The sequence below is a fragment of the Mustela lutreola genome, chromosome 9 (genome assembly GCF_030435805.1).
Source record: "Mustela lutreola isolate mMusLut2 chromosome 9, mMusLut2.pri, whole genome shotgun sequence".
Classification (NCBI taxonomy): domain Eukaryota; kingdom Metazoa; phylum Chordata; class Mammalia; order Carnivora; family Mustelidae; genus Mustela; species Mustela lutreola.
In genome coordinates, this window is record NC_081298.1 from 121,044,543 (window position 1) to 121,070,930 (window position 26,388).

Sequence of the window (26,388 nt, forward strand, 5' to 3'; positions counted from 1 at the left end):
ACAGAAACCATCCAGAAGACCCACTCGACCATGTCTCTGTGGCTACCTTTCCGAGGCAGATGGAAGTTGGGGCGGAAGAACTCATTGCGGGGCTCCTCACAGCTCTCCAAGCAAGACTATGAGTCCCTGAGGGAAAGGTGCCTGATGGAAGGCCACCTCTTTGAAGATGAGAGCTTTCCAGCCAGTCTGCGCTCGGTGGGCAGCGGGCCCCTGCTGCGGAAGCTGCCACCTGGCCTACAATGGAAGAGGCCTCCGGTAAGGGAGGAGGGAGCTTCCCCACAGTACACACACACACACACACACACACACACACAAGTCAGCCCAGACCTTCCTTGGGGAGTGTTCCAGATGCCATGTCTTACTCACTGCCATTGATCCCCAGGTGAAGGCAGTGGGTGAGTGCCCACATTCCCATTCTCTAGATGGAGAAAACCAGGGGTGGTGCTGAAAGGGATCTGAGATGTGATCTCCCTCGGCCCCTACTCAGAAATATGCTGGGCAGCCATAGCCAAAGTACTGTTGGGTCTCATCCAAGCTGGCAGGGCATCCTGAGCCACCACCAATGCCATCGACCAGGAAGACACATTCTCACATACTTTCACCCTTAACCCTTAAATCAGGCCCAAGGAAGACATAAATTAAGAAGCTATTAATCACCTTACAACAATGTTCTTCACTTTCTAAAGTGCTTTGACAATTCCTTTAAAAGGCAACTTACTGTGTTCAAAGGCAATCCAGCCCCCACCAAACTTGAATTATACAATAATTTTCCTCAACATGGCTGGGGAACAAAGTGGAGTCAGGTTTGCCACAGATTCACCACCCTCTGGGCCCTGTTCAGCCTTCCCATCAAAGCGTATGGCCCCAGATTAAGTCCCTTCTGTGTGCAAAATTCCCAAGTGGGCCTCCCAAACTAGATAGCAGCCAAGATTCTACTTTTCCCTGAAAATTCGGGAACTGCTGATGTAGAGTCTGTCACACCTGACGTTGGGTGAGCTGTGCCTATGCTGAACATGAGGGCTTTAGTCCTCACTGTGGAGCAAAGACCACCTGCCCCACTCCCACTGCCACCCCCACCCCCTGCATGTAGCACAGAAAGGCAAAAAGGCCATTCTGTTGGGTGGTAGGGTAGGAAGGAGGAGGAGGAGGAGAATCAGGACAATGGGAAGATCTCTAAGAAAAAATATGAACACCCTCTAAAAGACATACTTCTATTTTAACAGAAACTCCAGGCAAAGGCTATTTCTGAGGATCCACACAGAGTTCTCTCGAACTCTGGCTTCCATGGGCTGCAAGAAGGAATGAGAAATGTGATGGGCTGAATCCATATGCCAGCTTGCCTGGGACAGCCCCGATTTCATATATATTCCATATCTGTGTCCCATAAGTCCAATCTTGAGGTATGGGAAACTGCGGTCACTGTAGCTCAAGGAGCTTCTTGGTCAAAAGGACAATTCTGTCTGTCCCCTGCAGGAGTTACACAACAATCCCCAGTTCTACTCTGCCAATGCCAAAAGGCTGGACCTGTGCCAGGGAGTGGTAGGTAAGTGTGTACAGCCCCTGGACATGCAGACCTGGCAGCCACGAGCCTGACCCAGCCAAGGCAGAATGGAGTGGGAAAGAGTGGATCTGAGAGGTCCCAATGGGGGAAATGGCCACCCTGAACTCCACCTTGAAGTCCGTGTCCTTCGCCAGGAAAATGATAATAACTGGTCCTCTGAGGGTACATGGGAATGCTAAAACTTTCCCCTAGGACAACCCTCATTACCAGTTTACAGGTCTGGGTTTTGTCTTGGAAGAATGTGCTCCCTCTGTTCTAGTCCCCATAATGAGTCCATTTTGGCACACCAGTCACTAGATGCCCCATCTAGAGTCCAAGTATATAGCCCAAGCCTATCCTCATCCTGACTTTCTTTTTGGGGGGACTAGGAAAAAACCCATGGCCACAAAGGAAGGCACAAATGTAGCGATACCTGTTTCACAGATGGGGGTAATGGAGCGTGGAAGGGTTGAGATCTTTCCAGAAGAGCATACATCAGTTACAGAAGCAGGACTTTAGAAAAGTTTGGTTGTGTTTGCATCCAAGTTCCTGAGGATGTGGCCTTCAGGAAGCTGGTCCAGGAATGTGGTTCAGTTCTTGGTGTCAAGTTGAGATTCCTGCCAGTGCTCTTCCCCACCTTCTGCTCACTCAACTGTCTTCCTCCTTGGTATATCTTTCCCTTCTGCTAAACTGGGCTACAAGCCCAGGGAGAAAAGCAGCTGGGCCTAGGCATTTCTTGCATGTAATGTCTTCAGTAGATTGATGCAAACACCTGTAGAATGTAGGAAGTACACCGTGCAGATGCTGTGTGCTCTCTGGCTTAGGAGACTGCTGGTTCTTGGCTGCTTTGCAAGCTCTGACTTTGCACCAGGACATCTTGAGCCGTGTTGTTCCCCTGAATCAGAATTTCACTGAGAAGTATGCTGGCATCTTCCAGTTCTGGGTGAGTAACTTGCTGGTGCCCCAGCCTGGAGGAAGCCTTCGGAAAGAGGGGTCTCGGGAGAGTCGTGTCTTTGCCCCCTGGGCTGACCATCTTCCACGGCAATCTTCACTCACTAGTGGGCACTTTCTCCTTCCAGTTCTGGCACTTTGGGAAGTGGGTGCCAGTGGTGATAGATGACCGACTCCCTGTGAATGCAGCTGGCCAGCTGGTGTTTGTCTCTTCCACCTACAAAAACTTGTTCTGGGGAGCTCTTCTGGAAAAGGCTTATGCCAAGTAAGACAAACACCAGAAATCTTTTCCCTTCCCTTTCCCTTCCCAATTCCCCCTTCCCTTCCCTTCAGCTTTCCCTAATGGATGGAGTTGTTTAACAAGACAGGGACTCAGTATATATTTTCTCCTTTGCCTCTGGGATGGAAGGAAGGACTAGCAGGCATATACCCAGGAAAGAACCAAGCAGGGGCTTCACTAGACTCATTTGGACCATGCCAGGCTACAGTATGAATGCCCCTTCCCTTCTACTCCCATTTGTACTCCTTCCCTGGGCAGGCTCTCTGGCTCCTATGAAGACTTGCAGCGCGGGCAGGTGTCTGAAGCGCTCGTGGACTTCACTGGAGGGGTGACAATGACCTTCAATCTAGCAGAAGCCCCTGGCAACCTCTGGGACATCCTAACCCGAGCCACCTACAACAGAACGCTCATTGGCTGCCAGACCCACTCAGGGGTGCGACTGGGCTGTGAACCAGCACAGTGTCCTCTCCTGCTGCCATCCCCTTCATCTGCCAGCTTCTGTTCTCACCTAGCATGGTCCCCAAGACCCCCAACCAGCTCTCGCTCCTGGAGTCCTGGTGTTCAAACCCGAGCAGCCAAGCAGAGCCCTCAGGGGCCAAAGTCAAATGCTGATGGTGTAGACAAGCAAGCTAATTGTGCCTAAGTGTCAACCAGGTGCAAGGGGCTGTATTAGCACAACTGGTCTTTACTGACTAATTTAGCAAAAACCAAGAACATGGAACTAACATAGGGAGCCCTGGGTTTGGCCCCACCCCCACAAGCGACCACCCTGTCACCGCACATGATGGTTTAGCAGCTCCGAATGTGAGCTCGTCTTCTGTCCAAAGGGATGGGAATCATGCAGAATGGCATCCTGACTAAGAGGCTCCAACGAGTGGGTGCTGAAGAGCTTTGACAACTGTGAGGCCACTGTGTGGGTCTCCCTCAGCCCTCCCCAAAAGCCCTTGCTCCAGCCACACGATCCCCATGCCCCCCAAATAACCTGTACACAGCCGCAGGCTGACAGGAGCTCTCTTGTCTTCACAGATGGAGAGGGTGCTGGAGAATGGGCTGGTGGGAGGCCATGCCTATACCCTCACAGGCATCAGGAAGGTGGGTGGAACCAGCCCTTCTGTTTCCCCTCGGGCCCCCCCTTCTCTCTCGGGGCTTCTCACCAAGGCTTTGGTGAGCATTATTAGCTGTGCCCAGTCTTGGGGGCCAATTCTTTACCTGCTGAAGCAGGGGCTGGGCTCTCTGCACCTGTGCACCTGTGTTCTGGAGTGACATGGTGGGTCCAGCCTGGGCCACCTGCAGGGCACCACCCCAGCCCCTCTGCCCTGAGGAAGCCCTGCCAGTCAGCCACCCAGCCCTGCTGGGCCTCACTGCCCTTCCTCGAGACCCTCTTTGCTCTGGGCTTACCACTGACAACCTTCCCGTCTGGGGCTTCCCACCCAAATTCCTGCTTCTTTCTCACACACTCCTTTCTGTCAGCCTCCTTTCTGAATAACTCTCCATGGTTATTCATTTTTTGAGCTGTGCTAAGCATGGAGGGAAAGAGGCATCAGACAGGGACCCTACCTACACGGAGCTCAGGGATGGAGACAAACTGTATGTAAAAATGGGAAGGAAGCAAAGTAGAAAGTGGAGAGAAGAATAGATAAAAGGTGTTAGGGGCTCAGGGGTCATTGAGGAGACATTTGCCTGGTTGGGTTGGGGAACATCAGGAAACATAGAGGAGGTGGCATTGAGCTGGCCCCAGAAAGGTCAGTAGATTTGTCTGAGGGAGAGGGGTACTCTGGGCGGATGGGGCATGCCGGTGAGAAACATGCAGGTTCCATCATCGAGGGCCCCCGATGTCCTCTAGACAGCCTGACGTCCCCAAATCCTCCAGTTCCCTTTTACGCGGCCAGATCTCTGCAACTCAGCTTCCACCTGTCTTCCTCTGCTTCCCAGACCTGCATCAGTCATGTGTGTGTGTGTGTGTCAAGACTTTTTCATGTATTCTCATACTTCTTTAACAAAACTTAGACTTTATTAATATTTAGTTATATATTTATGTCCATATTTTGTTTTATATTTATTTAATATATTTATTTTTTTATTTTTTTGATTTAACGTTTTTACCAAAATGTAGCACTTCCTGTGCACTAAGTCATGGTCCAGCTGCTTCACAAATGTTAACAATGTTAACAATTCTCACAACAACCCTGTGAGGGGGTGTGTTAGTATCCCGGGCCTGCCATAATAAATCACCACAAACTGGGGGGCTTCAAGCAACGGAAATTTATTCTTTCACGGTTCCAGAGGCCAGAAGTCTGAAACCAAGCTGTGCAGGCGGGGTGGGTGGTTATGGGGGTTGTGGTAGGGGGTCCTTCCTCACCTCTTCCGGCTTATGGCGGCTCCTAGCACTCCTTAGCTTCGGCTGGAGAGCTCCCGTCTCCACGTGGCCTTCTCCTCTGTGTCTCCCCCACCCTTACTTTCCCTTCTCTTGTCACTGGGTTTAGGACTCTGCTAATCCACGGTGATTTTTCTTTTCTTTTCTCTTTCTCTCTCTCTCTCTTTTTTTTTCTTCTTCTCTCTTTTTTTTTTTAAAGATTTTATTTATTTATTTGAGAGGAGAGAGTGAGCCAGAGAGCACAAGCAGGGGACAGGATGCAGCAGAGGGAGAGGGAGAAGTGGGTTCCCCACTGAGCAGTGAGCTGGACCATGGGGCTTGATCCAAGGACTTGAGCCGAAGGCAGACGCTAACCTGACTGAACCACCCAGGCACTCCTCCAGGGTGATTTCATCTCAAGTTCCTTAAGTCTATTATGTCTGCAAAGACCCTTTTAATAAATAGGATTACACTAGGGCAGCTGGGTGGCACAGTCGGTTAAACACCCAGCTCGGTTTTAGCTTGGGTCGTGATCTCAAGGGCACGGGATCGAGCCCTGTGTCGGGCTCTGAGCTCCAAGGGGAGTCAGCTTGAGTCTCTCTCCCTCTGCCCCCCAGCCTGTGCGCACTCTCTCTCTCTCTCTCTCACTGAAATAAATAAATAAATATTTAAAAATAAATAACTAAATAAGGTCACACTGACAGATATTGGGTGGATCTGTCTTTGGTTGGGGAGGGGGGCACCATTCAACCCATTACAGCAGACGTGGCTATTAGCTTTACTTTACACATGAGGAAACAGACCCAGAGAGGGTAAGTAACTTGCGCTAGGTCTTGGCAGCTCTAAGAGGCAGAACCACTTTCTCTTTTCCCCACGCTCAGGGCCTTCTGTCTTCCACTTCAAGGTCTCATCTCAAGGCAGGCACGAATCTCACCCAGATCTCTGCAACATTTGCGTTTGGCACTCAGCCCAGCCACCAAAATTGCTTCTCATTTTGTGCAGGTGACCTGCAAACATGGACCAGAATATCTAGTCAGGCTGCGGAACCCTTGGGGCAAAGTGGAATGGAAAGGAGACTGGAGTGACAGGTGAACACCCAGGACGGGCTGGCGGGGGTGAGGATGGGGCAGGGCAAGCCTGCGAAGGAGGCTGCCCTCTGCATGACAATTCAACATTGTTCTTCGTGCTCTAGCTGGATCAGGAGAGCGGTCCGACGGTGAAGGTCGATCGCTCACATTTATAAGATGCTTAATGACATATAGACGGTTTTTTCATTCATTATAATAACTGAGCTAATGTTTACTGAGAGCTTGCCAGCACTGTGCTAAGCCCTTTGAATTTTTTTCCTGCCCTTATTTATTTAAAAATAAAAATTACCTTGACTTTGAGCAGGCAGAGACCTCTCATGTGCCTATTTCCTTCAAGCACTTTGAGTATTTATTATCTCTGTTCCTCTGAACAGTGCTCATATAGGTAGGGAATTTTATCCCCATTTTACAGATGAAGAAACTGGTGATTAGTGAATGAATCACTTAACGTCTTTGGAGTTGAATCCGTGTTCTGTCCCGGGCACGGTTCAGTGTGCTTTGGGGCCCACTGGGTCAGAGACAGACAGATCTGGATTGGCCTGGACCTTCTGGTTCCGTGTCATGACCTCTGGGAGCTCTGCTCAGACCAGAATGGGAGTCTCTGTGTCACCCTCCAGGGATTTCGTTTCAGGCAGGAGTCTGGGTGACGTTGGGATTCACCTCCCCTTCCTCTGGATCGTAACCTGGTGCTGCCTCCTGTCTAATGTTTGAAGACAGTTGTTTTCTATATTTTGTCGCATATTTAGTTGTTTCTGTGGGGAAATACTACAGGAAAGCCTTACTCCCTTGTGATCAGGCACAAAAGTTCAAAATGATGGGCTTTGAAAATACATAGTACCAAGGTCGTTTCAAATGTGCTCGGACATTTCGTAATTTTGTGACTTCGGGAAAGTGATTTCATCTTTTTTAGCCTCTGTTTCCCAACATCTCAAATGGCAATACAAATCCCTACCTTGCAAACTTGTTGTTAGCCTTAGGTGAGATAAAGCCTGTGAGGGCCCTGGCCCAGAGCTTGGTGCCCTGTGAGGATGAATTACTGTTCTGTGTTGTCTTTAGAAGACGGGATGTGAGATTCAGTTGTTTGCAAAGCAGCTCGAGGAGGAGAGAAATAATGACACTTCTCAGCATCACCCCCACATCCCCCCAATCCTTCATCCCCACAGAAACACCCCTTTTCTCTTTTCAGCTCAAGTACGTGGGAGCTACTGAGCCCCAAGGAGAAGATTCTGCTGCTGAGGAAGAGTGATGATGGCGAGTTCTGGTATCTGACCTGGGGACTTGGGGCAAATGCTCTGGCTTCCATTTGGACACCCCGCCTGCCAATATTTACTGGGTGCCACACATGTGCCCGGCAGCCTCGTGTGCAGAGATCGCAAAGACCCGTTAGGGACCCGCAGCTCCCGCAAGCCGTCACAGTCCCTATGATGAGAGCTGTGACTTCTGGCGTGGCGCTCAGTGGGCACTCGGTGCCGAGCAAGGGGGCGGCCACCTCCTTCTCTCTCCCTGCTTTCTACCCTGTCTCTTGTATCTCTCAAAACACTCAAAGCCAAGGTTTTGTCTTTCCTGGCCTGAAAGAGAGATGAGGAAAGAAGGCATTATAAATTCTAAGCCACCTCAGAGTGCCATGGCCAGACTCCCACCCACCCCAAAGCCACTCACCCCCTGTTATGAGAAGCCACCAAGACGCCTTGAGTGGATGCTGTTTCTGGGTGTGTGATGGGAGCCCCACCTGCTCCCCTTTCCCTTCTCTTCTGGCCCTTACTATTAACTTCCACCCTTGTTCCCCTGGGCCCCTCTTCCCCCATTCTGCACTCTTTCTAGATTGCTGTGACCCCTCTCTCTTTGGAAGTGGTCGCTGAACTCAACAGGCCTGAAAGTACTATTAATTTCCACTTTACGGATAGGTAAACGGAGCATCAGCCAGTGCAGATAGCTTGCCTTGGGTCTCAAAGTTAGTGAGTAGGGCCTGAGGCTTTTATCAATGAACAGTTGAGAACTGACTTGTACAATTATTATCGGGCATCTATATCTCAATCCACCCGTCAGGAACGCCCCAGTTCAGCTTTATCGTTGCAATCGGCACAGCAAGAATATTTCCCCCGGCACGCTTTGCAGGAGGCTGCTGCCAGCGACGGGCTGGAGGTGGGGGAGTTTTCTCGATGGCCCATGTCCTCTGATGCACCCTTACATTGATCAAGCCAGCGCTGCTCTCCTGTGTCCCAGGCAGGCTCAGCTGGACAGAAGGGGGACTGCTTGGTTCTGCGCCTGCTTTAGTCCTGATGAACGGACATTGTGCTGTGCCCCCGTCTTCTCCACAGGATGACTCTGAAGGACTTTAAAGCACATTTCATGCTTCTCGTCATCTGTAAACTGACCCCAGGCCTGCTGAGTCAGGAGGTGGGCCAGAAGTGGGCCTGCACCCTGCGGGAGGGGAAGTGGGAGAAGGGGAGCACGGCCGGTGGCCGGATGAAGTCGCCCCGAGGTAAGCAGGTGCACAGGACCTGGGGTTCTGGGGGGCTGGAGTGCCAGCTTGGCCACTCCAGTGAGAAGGTGGGCATCTCGGGGGCATCCAGCTGAGTGTGAGGAATGCTGATGGTCGAGCCGCGTGCTCTGCCTCTGGGCTGTGTCCTCGGCCCCAGGAAGGGACAGGCACACATGCACGGCAGAAGGAGGGGGGTTCAATCTTTGGTGTTAGGACAAGGCCATTTCTATGCTGAAATAACCACCCCTTAAAGGCAGGCTTGAAACGGTATTTGTATCCTATGTATCAGGCCCTCCTTGCCTGGGGATTGGTGGTGAAACAAAATTAAGGATTCTCAGCTCACCGGTTACAGGAGACACAGGTGTCTGAAATCTCAAAGTGGAGAGATTTGGTCACTGTGTCCCTTTCTCCATGCTGGAGGTGCTGAGCCATCTCTTTGGAAGGAAAGACCTGTAGGGTGTGATCTCAGGGGGCCAGGTGCCCTTGGCTCTGGCTCCCCACTTTTCACCGCAGTAGTCCTCCCAAAGGCTGAAGTTGCCCTTCAGCTAAGGCTTTGTCCCTGTTAAAATGCAAATCTCCCTGAAATCATGGACCTATTCTCAGTTAGTTAATACAGTCCCTTCCTCAGGCAGTCAGTGCCTATGGGGCACAAAGTCTGTGCCAGGAACCGTGCTGTGCAAAGGGGCTATGGTGATGAGAAGAGCTCCTGTCTGTGTCTGTAGAACACAGGGTGGGAGGGGTCGGGGGGATAGAGGGGAGGCCGAGAGCTCCACTCTATCCAGATGGACCTCAGGGTGGGAATCTTAGGACAGGTGCTCTGGGTCTGTGGGAATGTGATGATCAGGGAACCAGGGCCGGGCTCACCTCACTGCGTCCTGGTCCAGACACATTCTGGAAGAACCCGCAGTTTCTGCTGTCCATCTGGAGCCCGCAGGAGGACAGGAGATTCCTGATGCCCTGCAGCGTGCTGGTGTCCCTGCTCCAGAAGCCAAGGCACCGGCACCGGAACCGGAAGCCTCACCTCGCCATCGGCTTCTACCTCTTTAGGGTGAGTGGGTCTCCCGGGCATGCAGCCTCACGGGGCATCTCCCACTGCTGGGCATCCTTCCTCCTTGTTTCCTGTCCTCTTCACTATCTGTATGTCTACACACAGACCTGGGTGCTGACCTTGACTCTGTCCTTTGGGAATATGTGATCTAGAACCCATCACCTGCGGGCCCTTGAGCACCCACTTCTTCATCTGTAGAGTGGGGATGCTGATATTTATGCAAAGAGTAGACCAGAGGGACATCGTGCACGAGGGCGCCTCGTGGTGCCCGGCACACAGTCCATAAAATCAATACCGCTGTTCTTTTACTCTCCCCAAAAGTCAAGGTTGCCTTCCCTCACCCTTTCCCAGAATTCCTGATGATGGATTAAAATGTCACTGACGAGAACAGCAAGTCTTATGGGAGAGACGGGGGGCCCTTGGGGGAGCCTTCTTACATATCAGCCTCCGTTAGTTTGTTCTTGTGGAGGAGCTGCTTTCCCTGCCTAATAAGGCCTCTCTTTTCTCTGTTTTTCAGTTCAGCAAGGTGAGTGCCACCCTTGACCAGCCGGCCCCGGTTTGGAGTGATGTCACGTGACAGGTTCAGCCTGACTGTAGGAACCTCACGGCACGTGCTGTGAGGACGTCCGGCAAGAGTGCTGAAGGGACGAGCACTTGACATTCTTTCCACCCAGGGACCGTGAGAAATCCTTCTGCCTCTATAGGGCTGTCACTGAGCCTGGTGCAGAACTGATATATTTTAGAATTTATTAAATGTAAGGTTAAATGAACTGACATGTGTTTCCTCAGCCCCACAAAGGAGCAATGGTGCCCATTCCTGACACGTTGTGGTTTTTCCTTTTCTCTCCTCACCCCCTTATCTCTCCACTGGAGCAGGTTGGGTTTGGCTAATCAGAGACCATCTGCATCCTGTCTCCTGGCCAAGGGCCCCAGGGCCGGCCACAAGCCCTGAGTATCATCTTAACTGGGACTCTTCCATCCTCTACCACAGTACTATGGTGACCCAAGGAAACTTCCTCCTGAGTTCTTCTGGGAAAATGGCCCCCTCAGCTGGCCCGAAGCATTTCTCACAGAGAGAGAAGTGAGTCAGGAACTACAGCTGGTGTCAGGGACGTATGTTATTGTGCCCTGCACGTCTGAGGCCGGCCAGGAGTCGGAGTTTCTCCTGAGAGTCTTCTCCAGGAAGCACATCTTTCAGTAAGGACCCAGGACTCCCCTGGCGGTTGGGGCCCCCTCTGGACAGGGGGGTATGGAGGAGGAGGAGGCAGACATGGCAGAGGATGGGGTCTGTGTGACCAACACAGGAGAGGGTAGGGAGAGCAGAGAGCTCCCTGTATGAAGAGCTCCCTTCTCCTCTTCCTCCCCGCTCTCCTAAGAAATGAACAATCTTCTAGACATGCGAGAGAAAAAGCTAGAACACACCTGGACCTTGCCCTCCAGAAGCTCAAGGCCTGGAAAGAACAGGGATGTACGAGCAGTGGTTTATGCTACACTGTGTCCCATGCAAGTGTTTATCTACACAGGGTGTTAGCAGAACATCAAGGAGGGGGATCTGAGGCAATCTCCCATGGTCCTGGGGGCAGCGGGGGTAGCATCAGGGAGGTGTTAATTTCTAGGAGATGCATGGGGGTTGTGCACACGAGGGGATGCTGTCATCAATGAATCGGCTTGGATCCGTAAGTGTGTGCGAGTGAGTCAGTAGACACACTTTCCAGCCCAACATCTTCTGCTCATGATTGTTTTGACATGACAGCCCGTCAGGGCTTAGAATCCAGTTCTCTTTCTTTTTATTTCATGGTTTGGCCCTATGTAGTCTGATTTGACCTTGAGCCTCACTGCCTAGCAGTGCCGAGTTGTATATATGAGTAGGAGTCACTTGGTGCGGGTGGGGACAGCGGAAGGCGTGCCAGGCGCGGAGATGAGCAGCAGCCCCGGGCACATGGAGAGGGACTAGCAGTGTGTGGGGCCACATGGCTACACTGTTGACTCTAAGGAGAAGTGGGGGGAGAGGTGTGAGAGCAAGGTGAGCCCACATTGGCAGATCAGCTAACAGACTTGGAGGAGGTGTTCCCTGGGGAGGGAGAATATTGGCCGAAAGGCTCCCAAGATGCCCGCCAAGGATTAATTCTGCCCTTTGTTTTCCCTCAGTGAAATTGGCTGCGACGCCAGTGCTGTTTTCTCTAAGGTACGTAGGCAGGTGAGATTCCCCATGCTGGGACCGTTTCCAAAGAATGGTGGGCTTCTCCCCTCACGTTCATGTGTCTGGGGAAGAAGTCTGCAGATCCTAAGGTCCCTACTCTATGGCACTCGTACTGTGTTACTTACTGTGCCCTAAGGGTCCCAAGGTTGTGCTATTTTTTGCACCAGGAGAACTGTCCTTCTGGTCAGGTCCTTGTCATGGAGGGCCCAGAGCTGCAGGTACACGAGTTATACATTGACTTGCTTCTGCTTCTTTCTACCTCGTATTTCTTTTATCCATTTCACTGTTTGCTACTTCCCCAAAGGCAGCGAGAATTGGAAAACCAAAGGAGGTATAAATGCTATAGTAGGAAACGTAAGACGATGCTCAAGGTCCTACTTGGGGGAGGGGGGTCATGAGACATGAGTGTATGCATCAGTGTCCATTCATCCAGATGAATGACGAGGTCTTTCCATGTGTCTGTTCCTCTAGGAAATAGTGGACCAAAATGAAGGGCAGGATGCATTCTTCACTAAACTCTTTGAGAAGGTAAGTTGGCCAGAGGTGGTGGCGAGCCGAGGGCAAACCAGGGGACAGAGTGGAGCCTAGAATTCCATGGAGGGTGTGTTTGCAGCCACCTGACCTTGGGTACGAAGTGTGATGTAAGGCTACTCTTTCCCAAACTGCCACTTTCTATTCAAGTCCTCACGTTTTTAGACAAGTAAGCAGAAGAGGATTGTCTCCAGAAGACTCCTGTAAAATACGAAATCTGTTCTTGAAAGCGACATTGATTTGTTAGTTGTAGGAGAAATAGCTTTAATCTTTAATTCCTAAGAAAATGGAATTGAGAGTTAAGAATCATTGTTGGCGGTGGTGTAGAGTGTGATGACCAACTCTAGGGGCCTGGCGGGGAGGGCAGCCCAAGGAGGAAGACCCTTTTGTGGGTCACCTAGAGAAGTGATAGGGCTGGGAAGAGGGCATTAGGGAAGAGGAGGGCCTGGGGCTGCATACCTGGTCCCCTTGGGGCCTTTCCTTGCCCTGACCCAGATCACAAGGCCAGCGGTGTGAGGTAGGGCTCCGGAGGCCACTCTGTCCCTAACCTGCAGGACACTAGATCCACTGAGGAACAAGATACGAAGTGCACTAGAAATCTGGCGTCGGACTGTGTAGTGGTGTCATTAAAACTAGAAAAGCATGAGCTCCTTGTGTTACTCTAGATTTAATTCACAACATGCCTGCCCCTCATCTTTTCTCATATTCTCCTCTGGGATTTTTGCCTAATGTAGCCAGAGAGGATAGACAGAATCTTACATGTGTTGTTCATAAATGTTTTCCTCTCTACCAGGGATTTCCAAACATTTTCTGTTGCAGTCCTTTTAATTTTTTTTTAAGAATTTATTTCTGGGGACGCCTGGGTGGCTCAGTGGGTTAAGCCGCTGCCTTCGGCTCAGGTCATGATCTCAGGGTCCTGGGATCGAGCCCCGCATCGGGCTCTCTGCTCAGCAGGGAGCCTGCTTCCCTCTCTCTCTCTCTCTGCCTGCCTCTCCATCTACTTGTGATTTCTCTCTGTAAAATAAATAAATAAAATCTTTAAAAAAAAAAAAAAAGAATTTATTTCTGTTGCAGTCCTTTTATCAAATGGAATCTCATTGAGAACCTATATATATATATATATATATATATATATAAAACAGATAAAAATAAATTATGAATGTGTATCTATTTTATAAGTCACATTGAAGATATATTTCATATGTATATTTTAAAGTTAAATTTTTTTAATGTATATTTTAAGTTAAATTTTATTTATTTATTTGCGAGTGAAAGAGAATGCAAGAGAGCACAAGCAGGGGGAGCAGCTGAGGGGGAGAAGCAGGCTCCCTGCTGAGCAGGGAGCCCGATGCGGGGCTCAATCCCAGGACTCTAGATCATGACCTAAGCAGAAGGCAGATCCTTAATTGACTGAGCCACTCAGGAACCCTTTTTAAAGTTACATGTCGGTATAAAAGTTGCTTCTGATGAACTTCAGAACTTGGAGCCTTGGCTGAAGATATCTTATTAAGAATAAAATTCGGGGACGCCTGGGTGGCTCAGTGGGTTAAAGCCTCTGCCTTTGTCTCAGGTCATGATCCCAGGGTCCTGGGATCGAGTCCCGCATCGGGCTCTCTGCTCGGCGGGGAGCCTGCTTCCTCCTCTCTCTCTGACTGCCTCTCTGCCTCCCTGTGATTTCTGTCTGTCAAATAAATAAATAAATCTTTAAAAAAAAAAAAAGAATAAAATTCAAACCAAATTGTTTGCTGAACTCCTGAAGCATCTTGATAAAACCCAGTTGGAAAAACACCATTATTGCAATGCTTCCTACAAGTCCTGTCCTGCTGGGGTTTCCTGGACTTGACTCCCTGGGCTTACTTACTCTGCCCTGAAGGGACATATATACCGTGCTGAGCAGGTGCCGTAGTGACTTCCCAGCCCCCTTCTCCCGCAGCCCCTCTGCATCTAATGAGCCTTCGGTAATGATAATTTTCTCCTGCCATTCTGCTCCCACTTCAGTATCCAGAAATAAATGCAGTGCAGCTGCAGAAGATCCTGAACCACATGACCTGGCCAAGTGAGTATTTCAGAGTCATCCTGTAGGACTCAGGGGGCATGGCTGTTCTGAACTCAGGGTCTGCTCTCTTTCCCCTGTGGGACATGTGAGTTGCTGCACGACGGTCCCCTAGGCAGCTGTGTCTTACATCAGAGTGGGTCATGTAGTGGTAGAGAAATTTATACAGCTTGGAAAATAGTTATTTCCTTTCTTGTTTGGGGGGTTTTGTTTAGTTTTTGCTTGCTGAGTTTGAGTGTGTAGAGATGTATGGCTGTGAAAATAAAGATTTCTGATATTTTGCTAGTTTGAGAATATCTGAGTACTTCTTTCTTGGCATATAGATTCCATGTGGAAGGACTGTATCCAGCCTGACCTATAAATATTGTATTTATATACAATATAAGTACTGACTACCCCCCCCCGGGAGCCTTCTAATAAACTCATATTTAAGTTGCGCAACCTACTAAAATTTGAAGGAGGGGAGCGCATCCCCTCAGAGGGCTGCAAATGGCCAGTGTGGATGCCTTCATATGAAACCTGAGGTAAATTATTAAGAAAGCTTAAAGCCCGTGGAAAATTTTTTATATGTATATTTCAAGTGGGAAGCACATGATTTCTCCAGAGAGGAGAATGAAGTTCAAAATGAAAAAAGTAAACCAAACAATTGAAGAATATTTGCCACCTAACATATGTGATCACTTCTCCTTTATATGAAGCCAAGACTTCAGACCCAAACAAATTATAGTCCAGGGTGTTGTATAACTCAGAGCTTGAAATAATTTCCAGATGGTTCCTCATTGCCAAATTCAGGTATCATAAAAGAGCCAGAAGGAGAGATTCTAGAAATTATATAAGAATCCCCACCACCACCACACACACACACCCCAGAAAGTGAATTCTAGGGAAATTATCTAGAAGAGATGGCCTGAACACATTTATAATTTTTTTAATGTTTTGAACACAAGTATGCAAAATGGTTTCCCAAAGAATGTGTGGACGGATCACTTTCATTTAGTCCTATGAGAGAATTTTTGGATTGACAGCTCAGAGAACTACTGCGGTTTTGGGTGAAATCCTTGGTAAAGTACCTGATGGAGAATGATGACGTGTGGGTTGGAAAGTAGCAATAGAGATGTAGTCACATGTCAGATAACCATTCCCAAGAGTTACATAAATACAAAAGCAGAGGGGGTAATTCTGTGTCATAGATGAGAGTCGGCAAGTATAGATGAGAGTCCCAGGTTTCTACCCTTGGTCCCTTTCACTTCCTCAGCTTTTATCCATGACTCAGAAGAGGATGCAGGAGGTGGGCTTATCAGATTTGCAGATGGCACAAAGCTGGAAGGAATTCTGCTATAAGAGATAGCAGAATTGAAATTCAGAATGCTCTTAGCAAGCTGTGCCCAAGCCCAAAAGATGAAACAGAGTCAGGATGATAATTAAAAACTGACATTTCATTATTTTTTTATAAAAATTGATCGCATGAGTTCCTGGCAGACGAGATCTCATTTTCATGGCAGCTTATGTGAAAGATATCTGGTTAATTTAGTTGACCTGGAACTTAACACAAGCTCACAGTTTCAAGTTGCTGCTAAGTAAGCTAATCTAAATTCAGGCTATATTTAATGGAAACCTTTAGATTTGTATTTCTGAAATTGCGTTCCAAGGAGTATTAGACACTATGAAGTTTTAGGAAGTGTTCCATGAAACAGAAGGGGTTAGACTCTGTGGTCAATTGTGCTCGGGAAATTCTGCATTAAACAAAAACAAAATTTTAATGTTGGCTTCTCAGTACCTATTATAGGCTACGATGCACGGTGAATGGAGAAAAGCGTCCATAAGTGCAAAATATTTCAAATACAGTTGAACTCAAGACCCTTTCTCTGCAGAACATCATCATTGGAATATAATTTGGGGAATACAGCTTGAAGATTTGGGAAGTCATAGCCCCGCTGTACTCTGTCTGCTTCATTAAACCACAACTGAAGGAGTGCATTCTGGTCTTGGTACCGCATGTAGAGAGAAGATGGCAAAGCATAGGATCTGAAGGAAGGCTAAGAGAGCTTAGAAGCCACGTTTAGAGTAGAGGGGAGATGTTGAAGAGACATAAGCCTGTTTATGCCTTTCTGGAGGCAGAACTTGGACTAGGGACTAATTTTGGAGGAGGTTCCTTTGGAAGTAACCTAAATTCCTCCTCACCGGAGCTCTCCATCTGTATGAAAAAGTGAACACCCATGCCTGAAAGACCGTCCACCAAACATCTGGAGAAAGGATCCCCCAGTTTAGGGGGGCTTGAACAAATTGATCTCTCAGCTCTCTTGCAGATTTAGGGATCCGTGACTCTGTGAGGTACCTAAGTCCTAGGTACCTGGGGCCACGGTCACCAGCCTACATGGAGGCAAAACTGTGCTGTGATCGGGTAGTCTCTGCGAGGGTTTATAGTGCTCCTTGGGTGAACCATAGCTGAGCCCTTTCTCTCTGCTGCCCTCTTGTTCTTACTCCCTGCTATCCCCCATAAATGACAGTTATTAGAACCTACAGGTGGCCTAGATAGCTCGGTCTCTTCCTGTTCAGAAAAGGGCTGTGCCATCCTAGGGCCACCTCCATGCACACTCTTTCTGTCCCTCTGCAGGTCTGGGGAGCGCCCGGCCTCTCTTCAGCCTGGACGCCTGCCAGGGGATCCTGGCCCTGCTGGACGTATCTTTTCAGGTTTGGGGCAGGAGGCCCGCCGCTGCTGTTGGAGAATTTTGCACTGGGCCAAGCTGCCTGGGTTTGAATCCCAACCTAAGCACTTTCTAGCCGTGTGATCTCCGACAAGTCACACAGCCTCGTTGTGGGTTCAGGTCCTCGAGTGCAGCAAGGATGCTATTAAAAGCTGCTCTGTAGAATCAGTGGGAGAATGTGGGGTAACCCAGGCCTGGTGCTTGGTGCTGTCATCAAAGGAGTCCTGAGTATTACCTGTGAATAACAAGAATCTTACTTGCTGATAGTGGGGATGAGGCAGCCGCAGGTGCTGGTTAGGAGCAATCCTCTGGGTAACAAAGAAGCTGCCACAGGAGCCTCAGGCTCCTGAGTTTTCCGGCTTGTGACCAGGCCATGGCTGCTCCTCTTTGCAGAGCAGGAAAGCAGAGTAAGCCCCATGGCACACCACCTACTCTGTTTTCCTGGCTCTCAGCCCTGTGACGTTTCTAGCAAACCCTCTGTTTTCTAAGTGGACAATTGAATGGCAGTTTCATTATCCATGGTACAGAGAGGCACGTGGAATGGATAGTATGTGTCGGGGGTGGGAGGAAGTGAAAGTTACAAGCAACAAAGGGGTTCTTTGCGGAAATGTTGCAGAGGATGGTGTGTGGCCGCAGGCAGGTGTGCTAGGCGTCGGGGGAGGGCGCAGCCTTATCGCCGGCTGCAGGAACCTCAACAGGATCGTACTCTCGGAGCCCCCATTTTATCATCCATCTGGGGGGTAGTGAATATCTACCTCACCTGGGTGGTGAGAATGAAGTAACGTAGGTCAAGCCTGTAACTCGGGCTCCAAGAAGACCTGCGTGTGGCGGTATTTGACCCGGTCTCTCTGATGCAGAGCTATTTGGACATGATCTACAAGGCCCTATCATTAAGTTTTTAACGTTTTATAAAATGACTAAATGTAAGAGCTGCCCTATGATGGACTCCCTCCAGAAGCTGGTTTTAACAATAATGGGGAAAAAAGTGACCTTTTTTATTTTTTTAATTTAAATCCCATCAAATAGTCTGTGTCGGAATATCCTGTCTCCCTAAGTGCTAGCAGTGGTCATCACCGTCATGCCCCCTGTCCTCAAACTTCTTCTTGTGTGGCTGTGTTTCTGGCTCCTTCTGTCCCTTCCTAGCAAGGGCGGGGGCGCTCTGGGCTGGACGGACTAGCCAGCAGAAGCCAGGCAGGGCTATGAGACAAGGAGCAGGGCTGTCCACCAATGACACCCTGTTGTGCGGAGGGCCCGCTGCTGCTCCCAGAGGTGTGACAGCAACTCCCCAGGCGGCTTTGACCTTAACGCTCTATCAGCTTAATGCTTCCGGCACTGTGAGCATCCAGGAGTTCAGAGACCTGTGGAAGCAGCTGATGCTCTATCAGGTAAGAATGAGTCTTCCCTAGACCTCCTTGCAGGGGCGGGGGTGCGGGCAGAGACGGCAGTTCTGCGAAGCCGTGTAAGCACCACTCCCTTTCAGCTCCATGTACCCCAGTGGTCACCCCGCAGCTCTCCCCTCCCTTCGGTGCGCCCGCCTTCCCTCTCTCCTAAACTCAGCCTGTTGCAAGAGTCTCCTGGATTTCTAAAGGGCACGTCTGATCATGTTGCTTCCTTGATGAAAGCTTTTTGAAGAGCCCCTGTGGTCTTTGGATAAGGTCTGAGCTCCTTAGCAGGAAAATTAAAGTCCTGCATCAGCTGGCTTCTTCCTCCTTGCCCAGTTCTTACTGACCACCATCTCTCTTCTCTCCTGGGTCCAAAAGTCAGCAGACCTTCAAGGTTTGGAGAATGCACCTAAGTCAAGCACATTTAGCTATGCTCAGATTGTCTATCTGCGTGACAAAAAAAACCCCACTCCTTTTCTCAGAAGCCCAGACCCTCTGCCTACTCCTGTCCTGGCAGCAGGCCATGCTGGCGGGGTCCCACGATGGCCGCTGCAGCGTGGATGCTGGGACACGGCGGGGCGGGGGGGGGGGGTGGTTGGCTCACAGGTGATGCTTGCGAACACCTGATTCCCAAGCCTTTGGTTTGGGTTCTACGCAGGAGGTTTTCCACAAGCACGACAGCCACCGGTTGGGATACCTGAACAGGACTCAGCTGCGGGCGGCCATGAGGGACGCAGGTAAGCCCAGGCCGAGCAGGTCCTGAGGGACGCACCTGCTCTGGGCTGGGAGGGGTGGGGTGGGGCATCACTTCTCAAGTAATCCCAAGGCACAGAGTTGCTCCCCAGGTCCAGAGGCCTGAGGCTGTGGATCTGCAAATCACAGAAACGTGTGTTATCACTGGTCACAGCTGACAGTACTGAAGTGCTGAAGGTTCGGTCATCCACACTCTGGTTTAATCACCCATGCCAAGGGCTAATCCCCACTCAACAAAGAAGCAGTTACCAGTCAGAAAAGTTCGTAAATTTGTCTGGAGCTTGAATCCAGAACTAGCAGGTCCCAAAAGGGATGTTTTGGACCACTCTTGGACAGACTGCCTCCTGCCTTGAAGGCCAGCATCCCACTCTATAAAAAGATCCTCGTGCTGATGGCCTAAGGGGGTGGAAATGGGCAGTCGAGATGGAGATAACGTTAAGGGACTAACTAAATGAGCAGTCCATACTGAACCTCATGAAAGAAGACCCCCATGTTATCAGGATTCGGGTCCTAGAAGGGGAGGGACAGCTGCAGGGGCTTCAGGTGGAGGGGCGGGGGCATGAGGTCCCCAGCACCAGGCGGGAATCTGTGTCTGACGCAGGGATCGTGCTCAGTGACGATATCTGCCAGCTGATGCTTGTCCGCTACGGCGGCCCCCGCCTCCAGATGGACTTCGTCAGCTTCGTCCACCTGATGCTGCGTGCGGAGAGCATGGAGGGTGAGCTGGTGGGAAGGAGGCAGGGTGGGAGCCTCCCCTGCACTCCTTGTGGATTTCTCCCTGTCCCCAGTTCAAGCAGGAGAGAGGACAGATGCCGGGGCAGAAACAACGGGCCAGGAGCTATAGGGACACGCTGGCTCCATGCCTGAGAACCCCGCCTGCATGGCCCCAGAATCATGTACACCCCACCTGTCCCTGGGCCAAAGGTCTGAGGAAGCTCACTTGCCGTTGTAAAGTGTGGCCACATAGGGCTGAAACCAGGTTCCCGGCAGAGGGGACGGGTAGGAGGAGCCAGTGGCTAATGTTTCCATCACACGTTAGCTGTGTTCCTTGCTGCTGCATTTTCACAGGTGCCTTCCAGAACTTAACCCAAGATGGCAAAGGGATATACCTCCAGAAGCCAGAGGTAAGCCTTTGTCCCTGGGGCGGTCGCACACCGTCTTAGGCAGAGGGGGCCACAGCGGGTCCAGGCTCTCATGAAGGAGTGGGGTTCTGGGGCCTTCGTTCTGCTGAGCTGGGGAGGTAGCCCCTCACTCACGGTACTTCTACATTCATTGGTCCACTCTTTACTGAGCACTCAGTCTGTGCTGGGTGCATAGGCAGGGACCTACACTCTGGCTCAGTGGACCCAATGACTGTGACCGCAGTAATGCCATGGGGCAAATCCACCCAACTTCAGCTGTATCAGCAACACTCACTGAGTTCCCCAGTTACACGTCTGGGAGTCAGTGGGTCTCGGTTGGCTGGCTTATGATGGGTGGGTGAACTGGGGACTTTGCCAGTACCTTCATTGAGGAAGCTCTGGCCGGGCTGGTCTCATTGTCTCCGGACAATAGCAGAAGTACAGAGGAGCGAGCTTACACATGCAAGGTCTCCAAGGTCAGGCACATGGTGTTGTGCAATTCCTTCTGTTGTCCAAAGCAAGTCATGTGGCCAAGTCCACTTCCAACACATGGGGAATAGCCTTCTCTGTCATGAGAGGCACCACAGAGCCTCTTGTAGAGGGCATGGACACAGAGTGGGCAAGGACCCAGGCCAGCAATGAACTCCAGCACGAACAAAAATAAGGCAGCTGGTCTGAATAGGGCATTTCACAGAGGCCTTTCTGGAGGAGGTAACATCAAAGTTGAAACCTTGAAGATCAGAAGGAGCCAGGGAGGCTGAGTGGAAACTAGGAAAGGCTCAGGCTAGAGGGAACAGTGTGTGTGGTCCTGGCGGGAGTAGAGAGAATGACAAAACTGGATCAAGATGAATCTGAAAAGATCAAGGTCAGATCTTTCTCAAGAGCTGGCCTAGCCTTCCCCCTAGGGGCAGGGATTCTGATCTTGTCTGGGTAGCCTCTTCTCAAACGTCATACAGCGGTTTGCGTGTAATAGGAGGCTTGACAAATGTTCGTTGAGTGAATGAGATGATATGGCAACAAGACAAATGTGTGCCTGACACCGACGGTCTTCCCTGATGAATCAAACCGCACGGATTTACTGAGCACCTACTCTATGTCCGACGTGGGTCCAGGTAGTGTTTCCTGCAAAGACATTGGAATCTGGAATTAAATTATGTTTTTCCTTTGTAAAAACACATCCTCCATTTAGTCTGCTTTAAAAGAGTCTAGTAAAAGCAGAGGTTTCTTCCTTGACCTCAAATGTCCATTCTACATAGTATCTTTCCAAGATATCGGGATACTCAGCATGTGTCTTGCCTCAGTCACAGTCCTATCTGAATGTGAAGCTAGGAGTCAGCTGGAGGGGCAGTGGTTAGAATTTTCTGAGCTCATCTCCATCTCAAATCCCCAAGCTCATGTCCTGATCCCAGGCAGTAACTCCATAGCACAGGCTGAGAGTTGGGAGAGCAGGAAAACATGAATGTGCCATTGAAATGGGCAGCCCACAGCCCTAGCTGGATCCAGCAGAGCAATGTGCCATCATGGGAAGAGAACTGGACAGAGACCCGAGGTGAGCCCACAGCACTGCTTGTAACTAGCTATGGGATCCTCGTCGAATCAACTTCAGTATGCCTGGGCCTCAGTTTCCCCACATGTGAAATGAGTGACCTGGGTTAGGTTGTCTCTAAGATCCTCTTCAGCTCTGAGCATCTCTGGCTGCACGAGAAGGAGATCCTCAGGGCCATCCAAGAACATCTACAGGGAGTGGCAGCCAACTGGTTTGAATTTCACACTGGTTTTCTCTGATGCCATGGGTAACTCCAACCTTGTCATCTTCCTCACCAACATCATTAGCAGTATCGTTCTGATGTAAATGACCTGGGAAGTGGTTTCTCCAGAGGTCCTCTGTATGTGAGACAGAGGGACTGTGCATCACACCCACATAAAGCTGTCAGACAAATGGGCCCATAAATGGAAACATGTAGACTAGCTGTAATGGATTTCTGCTACCCAGTTGGTCCACACACCTGCACACTGCTGTCCCAAGCACGCCAAATTGAATTCATGGCAGAAAATTGCATTGAGAATTGAATACAGAATCAGCCTGCATCTTAGGTATCATCATTCACTCACACCCTGAGAAGTCAAGGTTGATTATATTTCAGGTTGATTTATACTTACTACCAGATGGTGTGGTCCCTCTGGCTAAACCATCCATTACTGTCCTGTCTCCATGGCTTCTCAGGAACAAGAGGGGAGGAGGTCCCAGTCCTGTGTAAGGCTCCAGGGTCTGGTGACCGAAAAATGAAGCACCCTTAGCTGAATGTCAGGGATCTGCCTGAACTGACCATAATTTGCTTCCCCATTATGTCCAGTGGCTGATGATGACTCTGTACTCCTGAGAAGGCTGGGGCCCTGTCTGTCTTCGCTGATCACTTTGCATACAGCTCAGAGGTGGCTTTTGGCGGACACCAGTCCACATGCAACCCAGTTACAGTTCTTCAGGACCACGTCTCCAGTCATCATCTTCTCAGAGGGGAAGATTTCTTTTCTGCAGACCTCTCTTTTGGATAGGCAGTGTGCAAAAAGGGAAAGGGAGATTGCCTTGGACTTGTAAAGACCAATGGCCATTCTCAGGCCACAACCTTTTCACAAGCAGAGATGTTACCTGATGTGACCTAAGCAAACTGATTCCAGGGTTGGTGTCTCAACCTTTAACAATCCTGCCTTCATGACCGTCCAGCTTCAGTGACCTCAGCCGAATGTTACCCCATTTGGGGCAGTAGTCTAGGTTTCAAGACCTGAGGAGAGACTAATATGCCCTTAAAAAACTGCGCCAGCTTCTAGAAATCGATAGAGGCCTAGGCTAGATTTCAACCGTGTGGAGGTGGGGTGAGGCTCTAGTGAGCTTTCGAGAACATGGAAAATGAGAGGATTGGCGGGGTCCAGGTGGGTTGGGCCAGCTCTGACATTTGAGGGCACTGGACGGTCTTCTGCTCCAGGATCTCCAGGTGGTTGAAATTGGGGCGGGAACCATTGGATTTGAAACACCTGAGTTCTCCAAGGGCTTCCTGCATATAATAGATGTCAGTCTGTTTACTTGACCTCTGGACTATCAGATCCATTTCAGATCAGTCCCCAAAGCCTCCGTGTGCCTACTTTATAGAAGAGCACCTGTCCGTGCTGTAGTATAAAGCTGAGCAGTGGATGGTTGGTGTCTCTGATTTTTTGAACTACCATGCTGCCGCATCTTCACAGCATCCCTCCCAGCCCCAGAGCCTGGAGGAAAACCAGAATAAAGTCCATCTTCCAAAGTCTATATATTTTACTCACAGTTTAGCGACTCAGAGCCATTTGTTAAAATTCTATTTACTCTTGATTTCCAAAGTGTTCTAATAGACATGACTGTCTGGTTTCCAAGCCCATAAAAGACTCAGGGAGAAAGCTGAATGATGGGATAAAAGGGTGTCTGTTGGCAGAACAAAAGGAAGCTTGACAGTCCGATAAGTGGGCACTGAAGAAGGAGCAAACACTTTCTAAGCATGGCTTCGGAAGTCAAAAAGTATTTCACTTAGAGAAAACTTTGTTGATTCCAAATGATGAAATGTAAAATGGTTTTCCATGAAGTTCCAGGTACATGAGATATTACTGATTGTATAAATGATGATCATGTATCATAGCCAGGATTTTTATGTTTATTTATTTGTCAGTATCTCTGTCCTTAGATTCTGTCATTGTAAATATTTGTTTTAATTAAATAGCTCTTGCTTTGGTTCCACGAAGGCAGTGTGGGAGATTTTTGGAGCAAGGAAGATGATACCTTGATCCCATTCACGACCCGTGGGTTCCAGTGTAGTAGTTTTGCTTAGCGCCGAAGGTGTTTATAACGAAGTTAATCACGTCTGACAGAACCTCCCTTTTAGCTTCTCAATGGTCTGAACTGCCTTCCTACGTCACTCATATGTTCCCCTCGCTCGCCTGGGCCTATCACTGTGGTAAGTCAGATGCCCCGTGCCATGCTGACCTCCTCCCTCATTCCTTCCAGTGCCCCCCAAAGCTGAGGGCCAGAGACCAGGGGCAGAGCCCTTTTCCCACCCAAATATCCCTTCCCCATCCTCTGTCACTCTGGGGCATGTGAGGCAAGTAAATGTCTGGGACAGCATGGGCCTCACAAGCGTCAATGAGGTCAGGCCGAAGGTCTGAGAGGCGGGCAGCTGCATTTCCCGGGAGTCAGAAGCCAGAAGTTTGATCCTGACTGAGACAAGCAGGAAGTGTGCAAACCCAGCGAAGGATTAGCAAGAAATCGGTCCTCGGGTGCCAAGACAGGTGAGGTCAGGGAGTCTAGAAAGTTGGGGTGTCCACCCGTCCACCATAAGCAGGCAGAGCATACCAGGCTGAGCACTGGTGCAAGCTTTTAAAATCTCAGGAAAAGGAAAAAAGACCCGAACTGGTGAAAAAAAAAAATGACAGTTCCAAGACCAGGACTAAAATACCTGCCCTTTCTTTACCCCTGTTTTTTCTCGCTTCCTTCTCTCATGTTTTGTACAAAAACTCAGCCACCACAGAGAACCTTCTAGATTCCAGTTGGAGCCTGGGGCATGGCAGTCAGCAGCTGACTGTAAATAGCACTGTTTCCCTGCCACTGTCATGCTGGGTTAGAGAAATGGTTTTAGCCTCTGGGATTCTCAATCTGATGTTTCCCCAGTGAAATATCTGCATTTATATTTATAATGGGGAAAAAGGAGGAAATGAGTTTCATGGGTCATGGGTAGGTCAAAGTGGGCCAGCTGTGCCGGGCTGAGTTTTGGAGCAAGCTGTGCGTCCAGCAGTCCGGGAGCTTTGGAAAGATGGCCATCTGGGGTCACTGGCCCCAGGTCCTGAGTACCAGCTCTTTTCCAGTGCCCTATTTTGTACCCAGGTATACAAAATCCAACAGCATGAAAGTGAGGAGACGTTAGGAAGGAACATTCTAGCTGGATGACGTTGGGCCTCAGTTTACTCATTTGTGAAATGGACCCCCAGATGTCTATCTCACCGGGTCATTATGTGATAACTAATGCCAGCATACTGGGGGCACTCAATAAATAAAGTGTCTCTTTTTTTTTTCCTGAAGGAGTACAAGTATTTTTTTACAACTATTATAATTTATTTTTATTTTTGTGTCTAAGAACATGGTTTCTCCTACCGACGGCTCTTCATAAACACCCAGCATTTTATTGTCTCATTTCCACTTTCCTCTTCTTCCTCCACATCGCCTCTCTGAACACTTCACCCCATGTCTTTGAAGTGCAGCCTCGGGAGGACTGCCCTGGTCACCGGTGTCAGGGACTCAGCTCCGGGAACCTCTGAGAAAGTGGCCGTCTGGTTATGAATACTCCCCTCCCGTCAGGCAGACAGACTCCAGGTTGCTAGCTGGTGGTTTCCCAGGCCACAGACCAGGCGACTTCTGGGAGAGTCTTCTACGAGATGGCAGACTGACCAGAACTTACTCCAGGAACTTTGCTGGGCAGCTCAGTCGCGATCTAGAGCTGACCTTAGAGTGAGGAGGTGTGGCATGGCCATGGTTCGGAGGGCTGCCCCTGGCTCCGGTCCTGCAGCTAGGCACTCAGCCCTCTGTGGGAAGGCACTTGGCCACCTTCTACAGTGGGCCAGGCCCTGTACTGGGCCCTGGGTACCAGAGTGACAATCTTTCGGGGTGGCAGAAGACTGGTAGGTGGCCTGGCTCTGTGATGGGTGAGGCAAGGCTTCTTGTGAGATGATGCTTAGTAAAGAGGTTAGAAACTAGAAACCAAGGGGAGAACAACCAAGTTCCCCATGGAGGGTACTGCACGGGTGTGTGTGCACGCCCATGCGCATGTGTGTGTGTGTGTGTGTGAAAAACCCGGGTGAAGGATGGAATCATACATTTGGATAGCAGCCAGC

The 26,388-nt window shown here is 49.8% G+C and overlaps 1 protein-coding gene across 1 annotated transcript; it reads left to right on the forward strand.

Annotated features, from left to right (window-relative positions):
* Positions 1-24,966, forward strand: CAPN14 (calpain 14). Its single transcript, XM_059188696.1, has 21 exons — positions 1-255; positions 1,474-1,543; positions 2,365-2,483; positions 2,620-2,756; positions 3,030-3,204; positions 3,798-3,863; positions 6,127-6,212; positions 7,399-7,473; positions 8,531-8,694; positions 9,579-9,742; positions 10,260-10,268; positions 10,734-10,939; positions 11,891-11,927; positions 12,414-12,470; positions 14,472-14,529; positions 17,141-17,205; positions 18,548-18,616; positions 19,272-19,350; positions 19,968-20,084; positions 20,435-20,490; positions 22,842-24,966. Exons 1-21 carry the CDS (start codon positions 31-33, stop codon positions 22,866-22,868), a joined length of 2,061 nt encoding a protein of 686 aa, XP_059044679.1. The 5' UTR covers positions 1-30; the 3' UTR covers positions 22,869-24,966.
* The last annotated feature ends 1,422 nt before the right edge of the window (positions 24,967-26,388 follow it).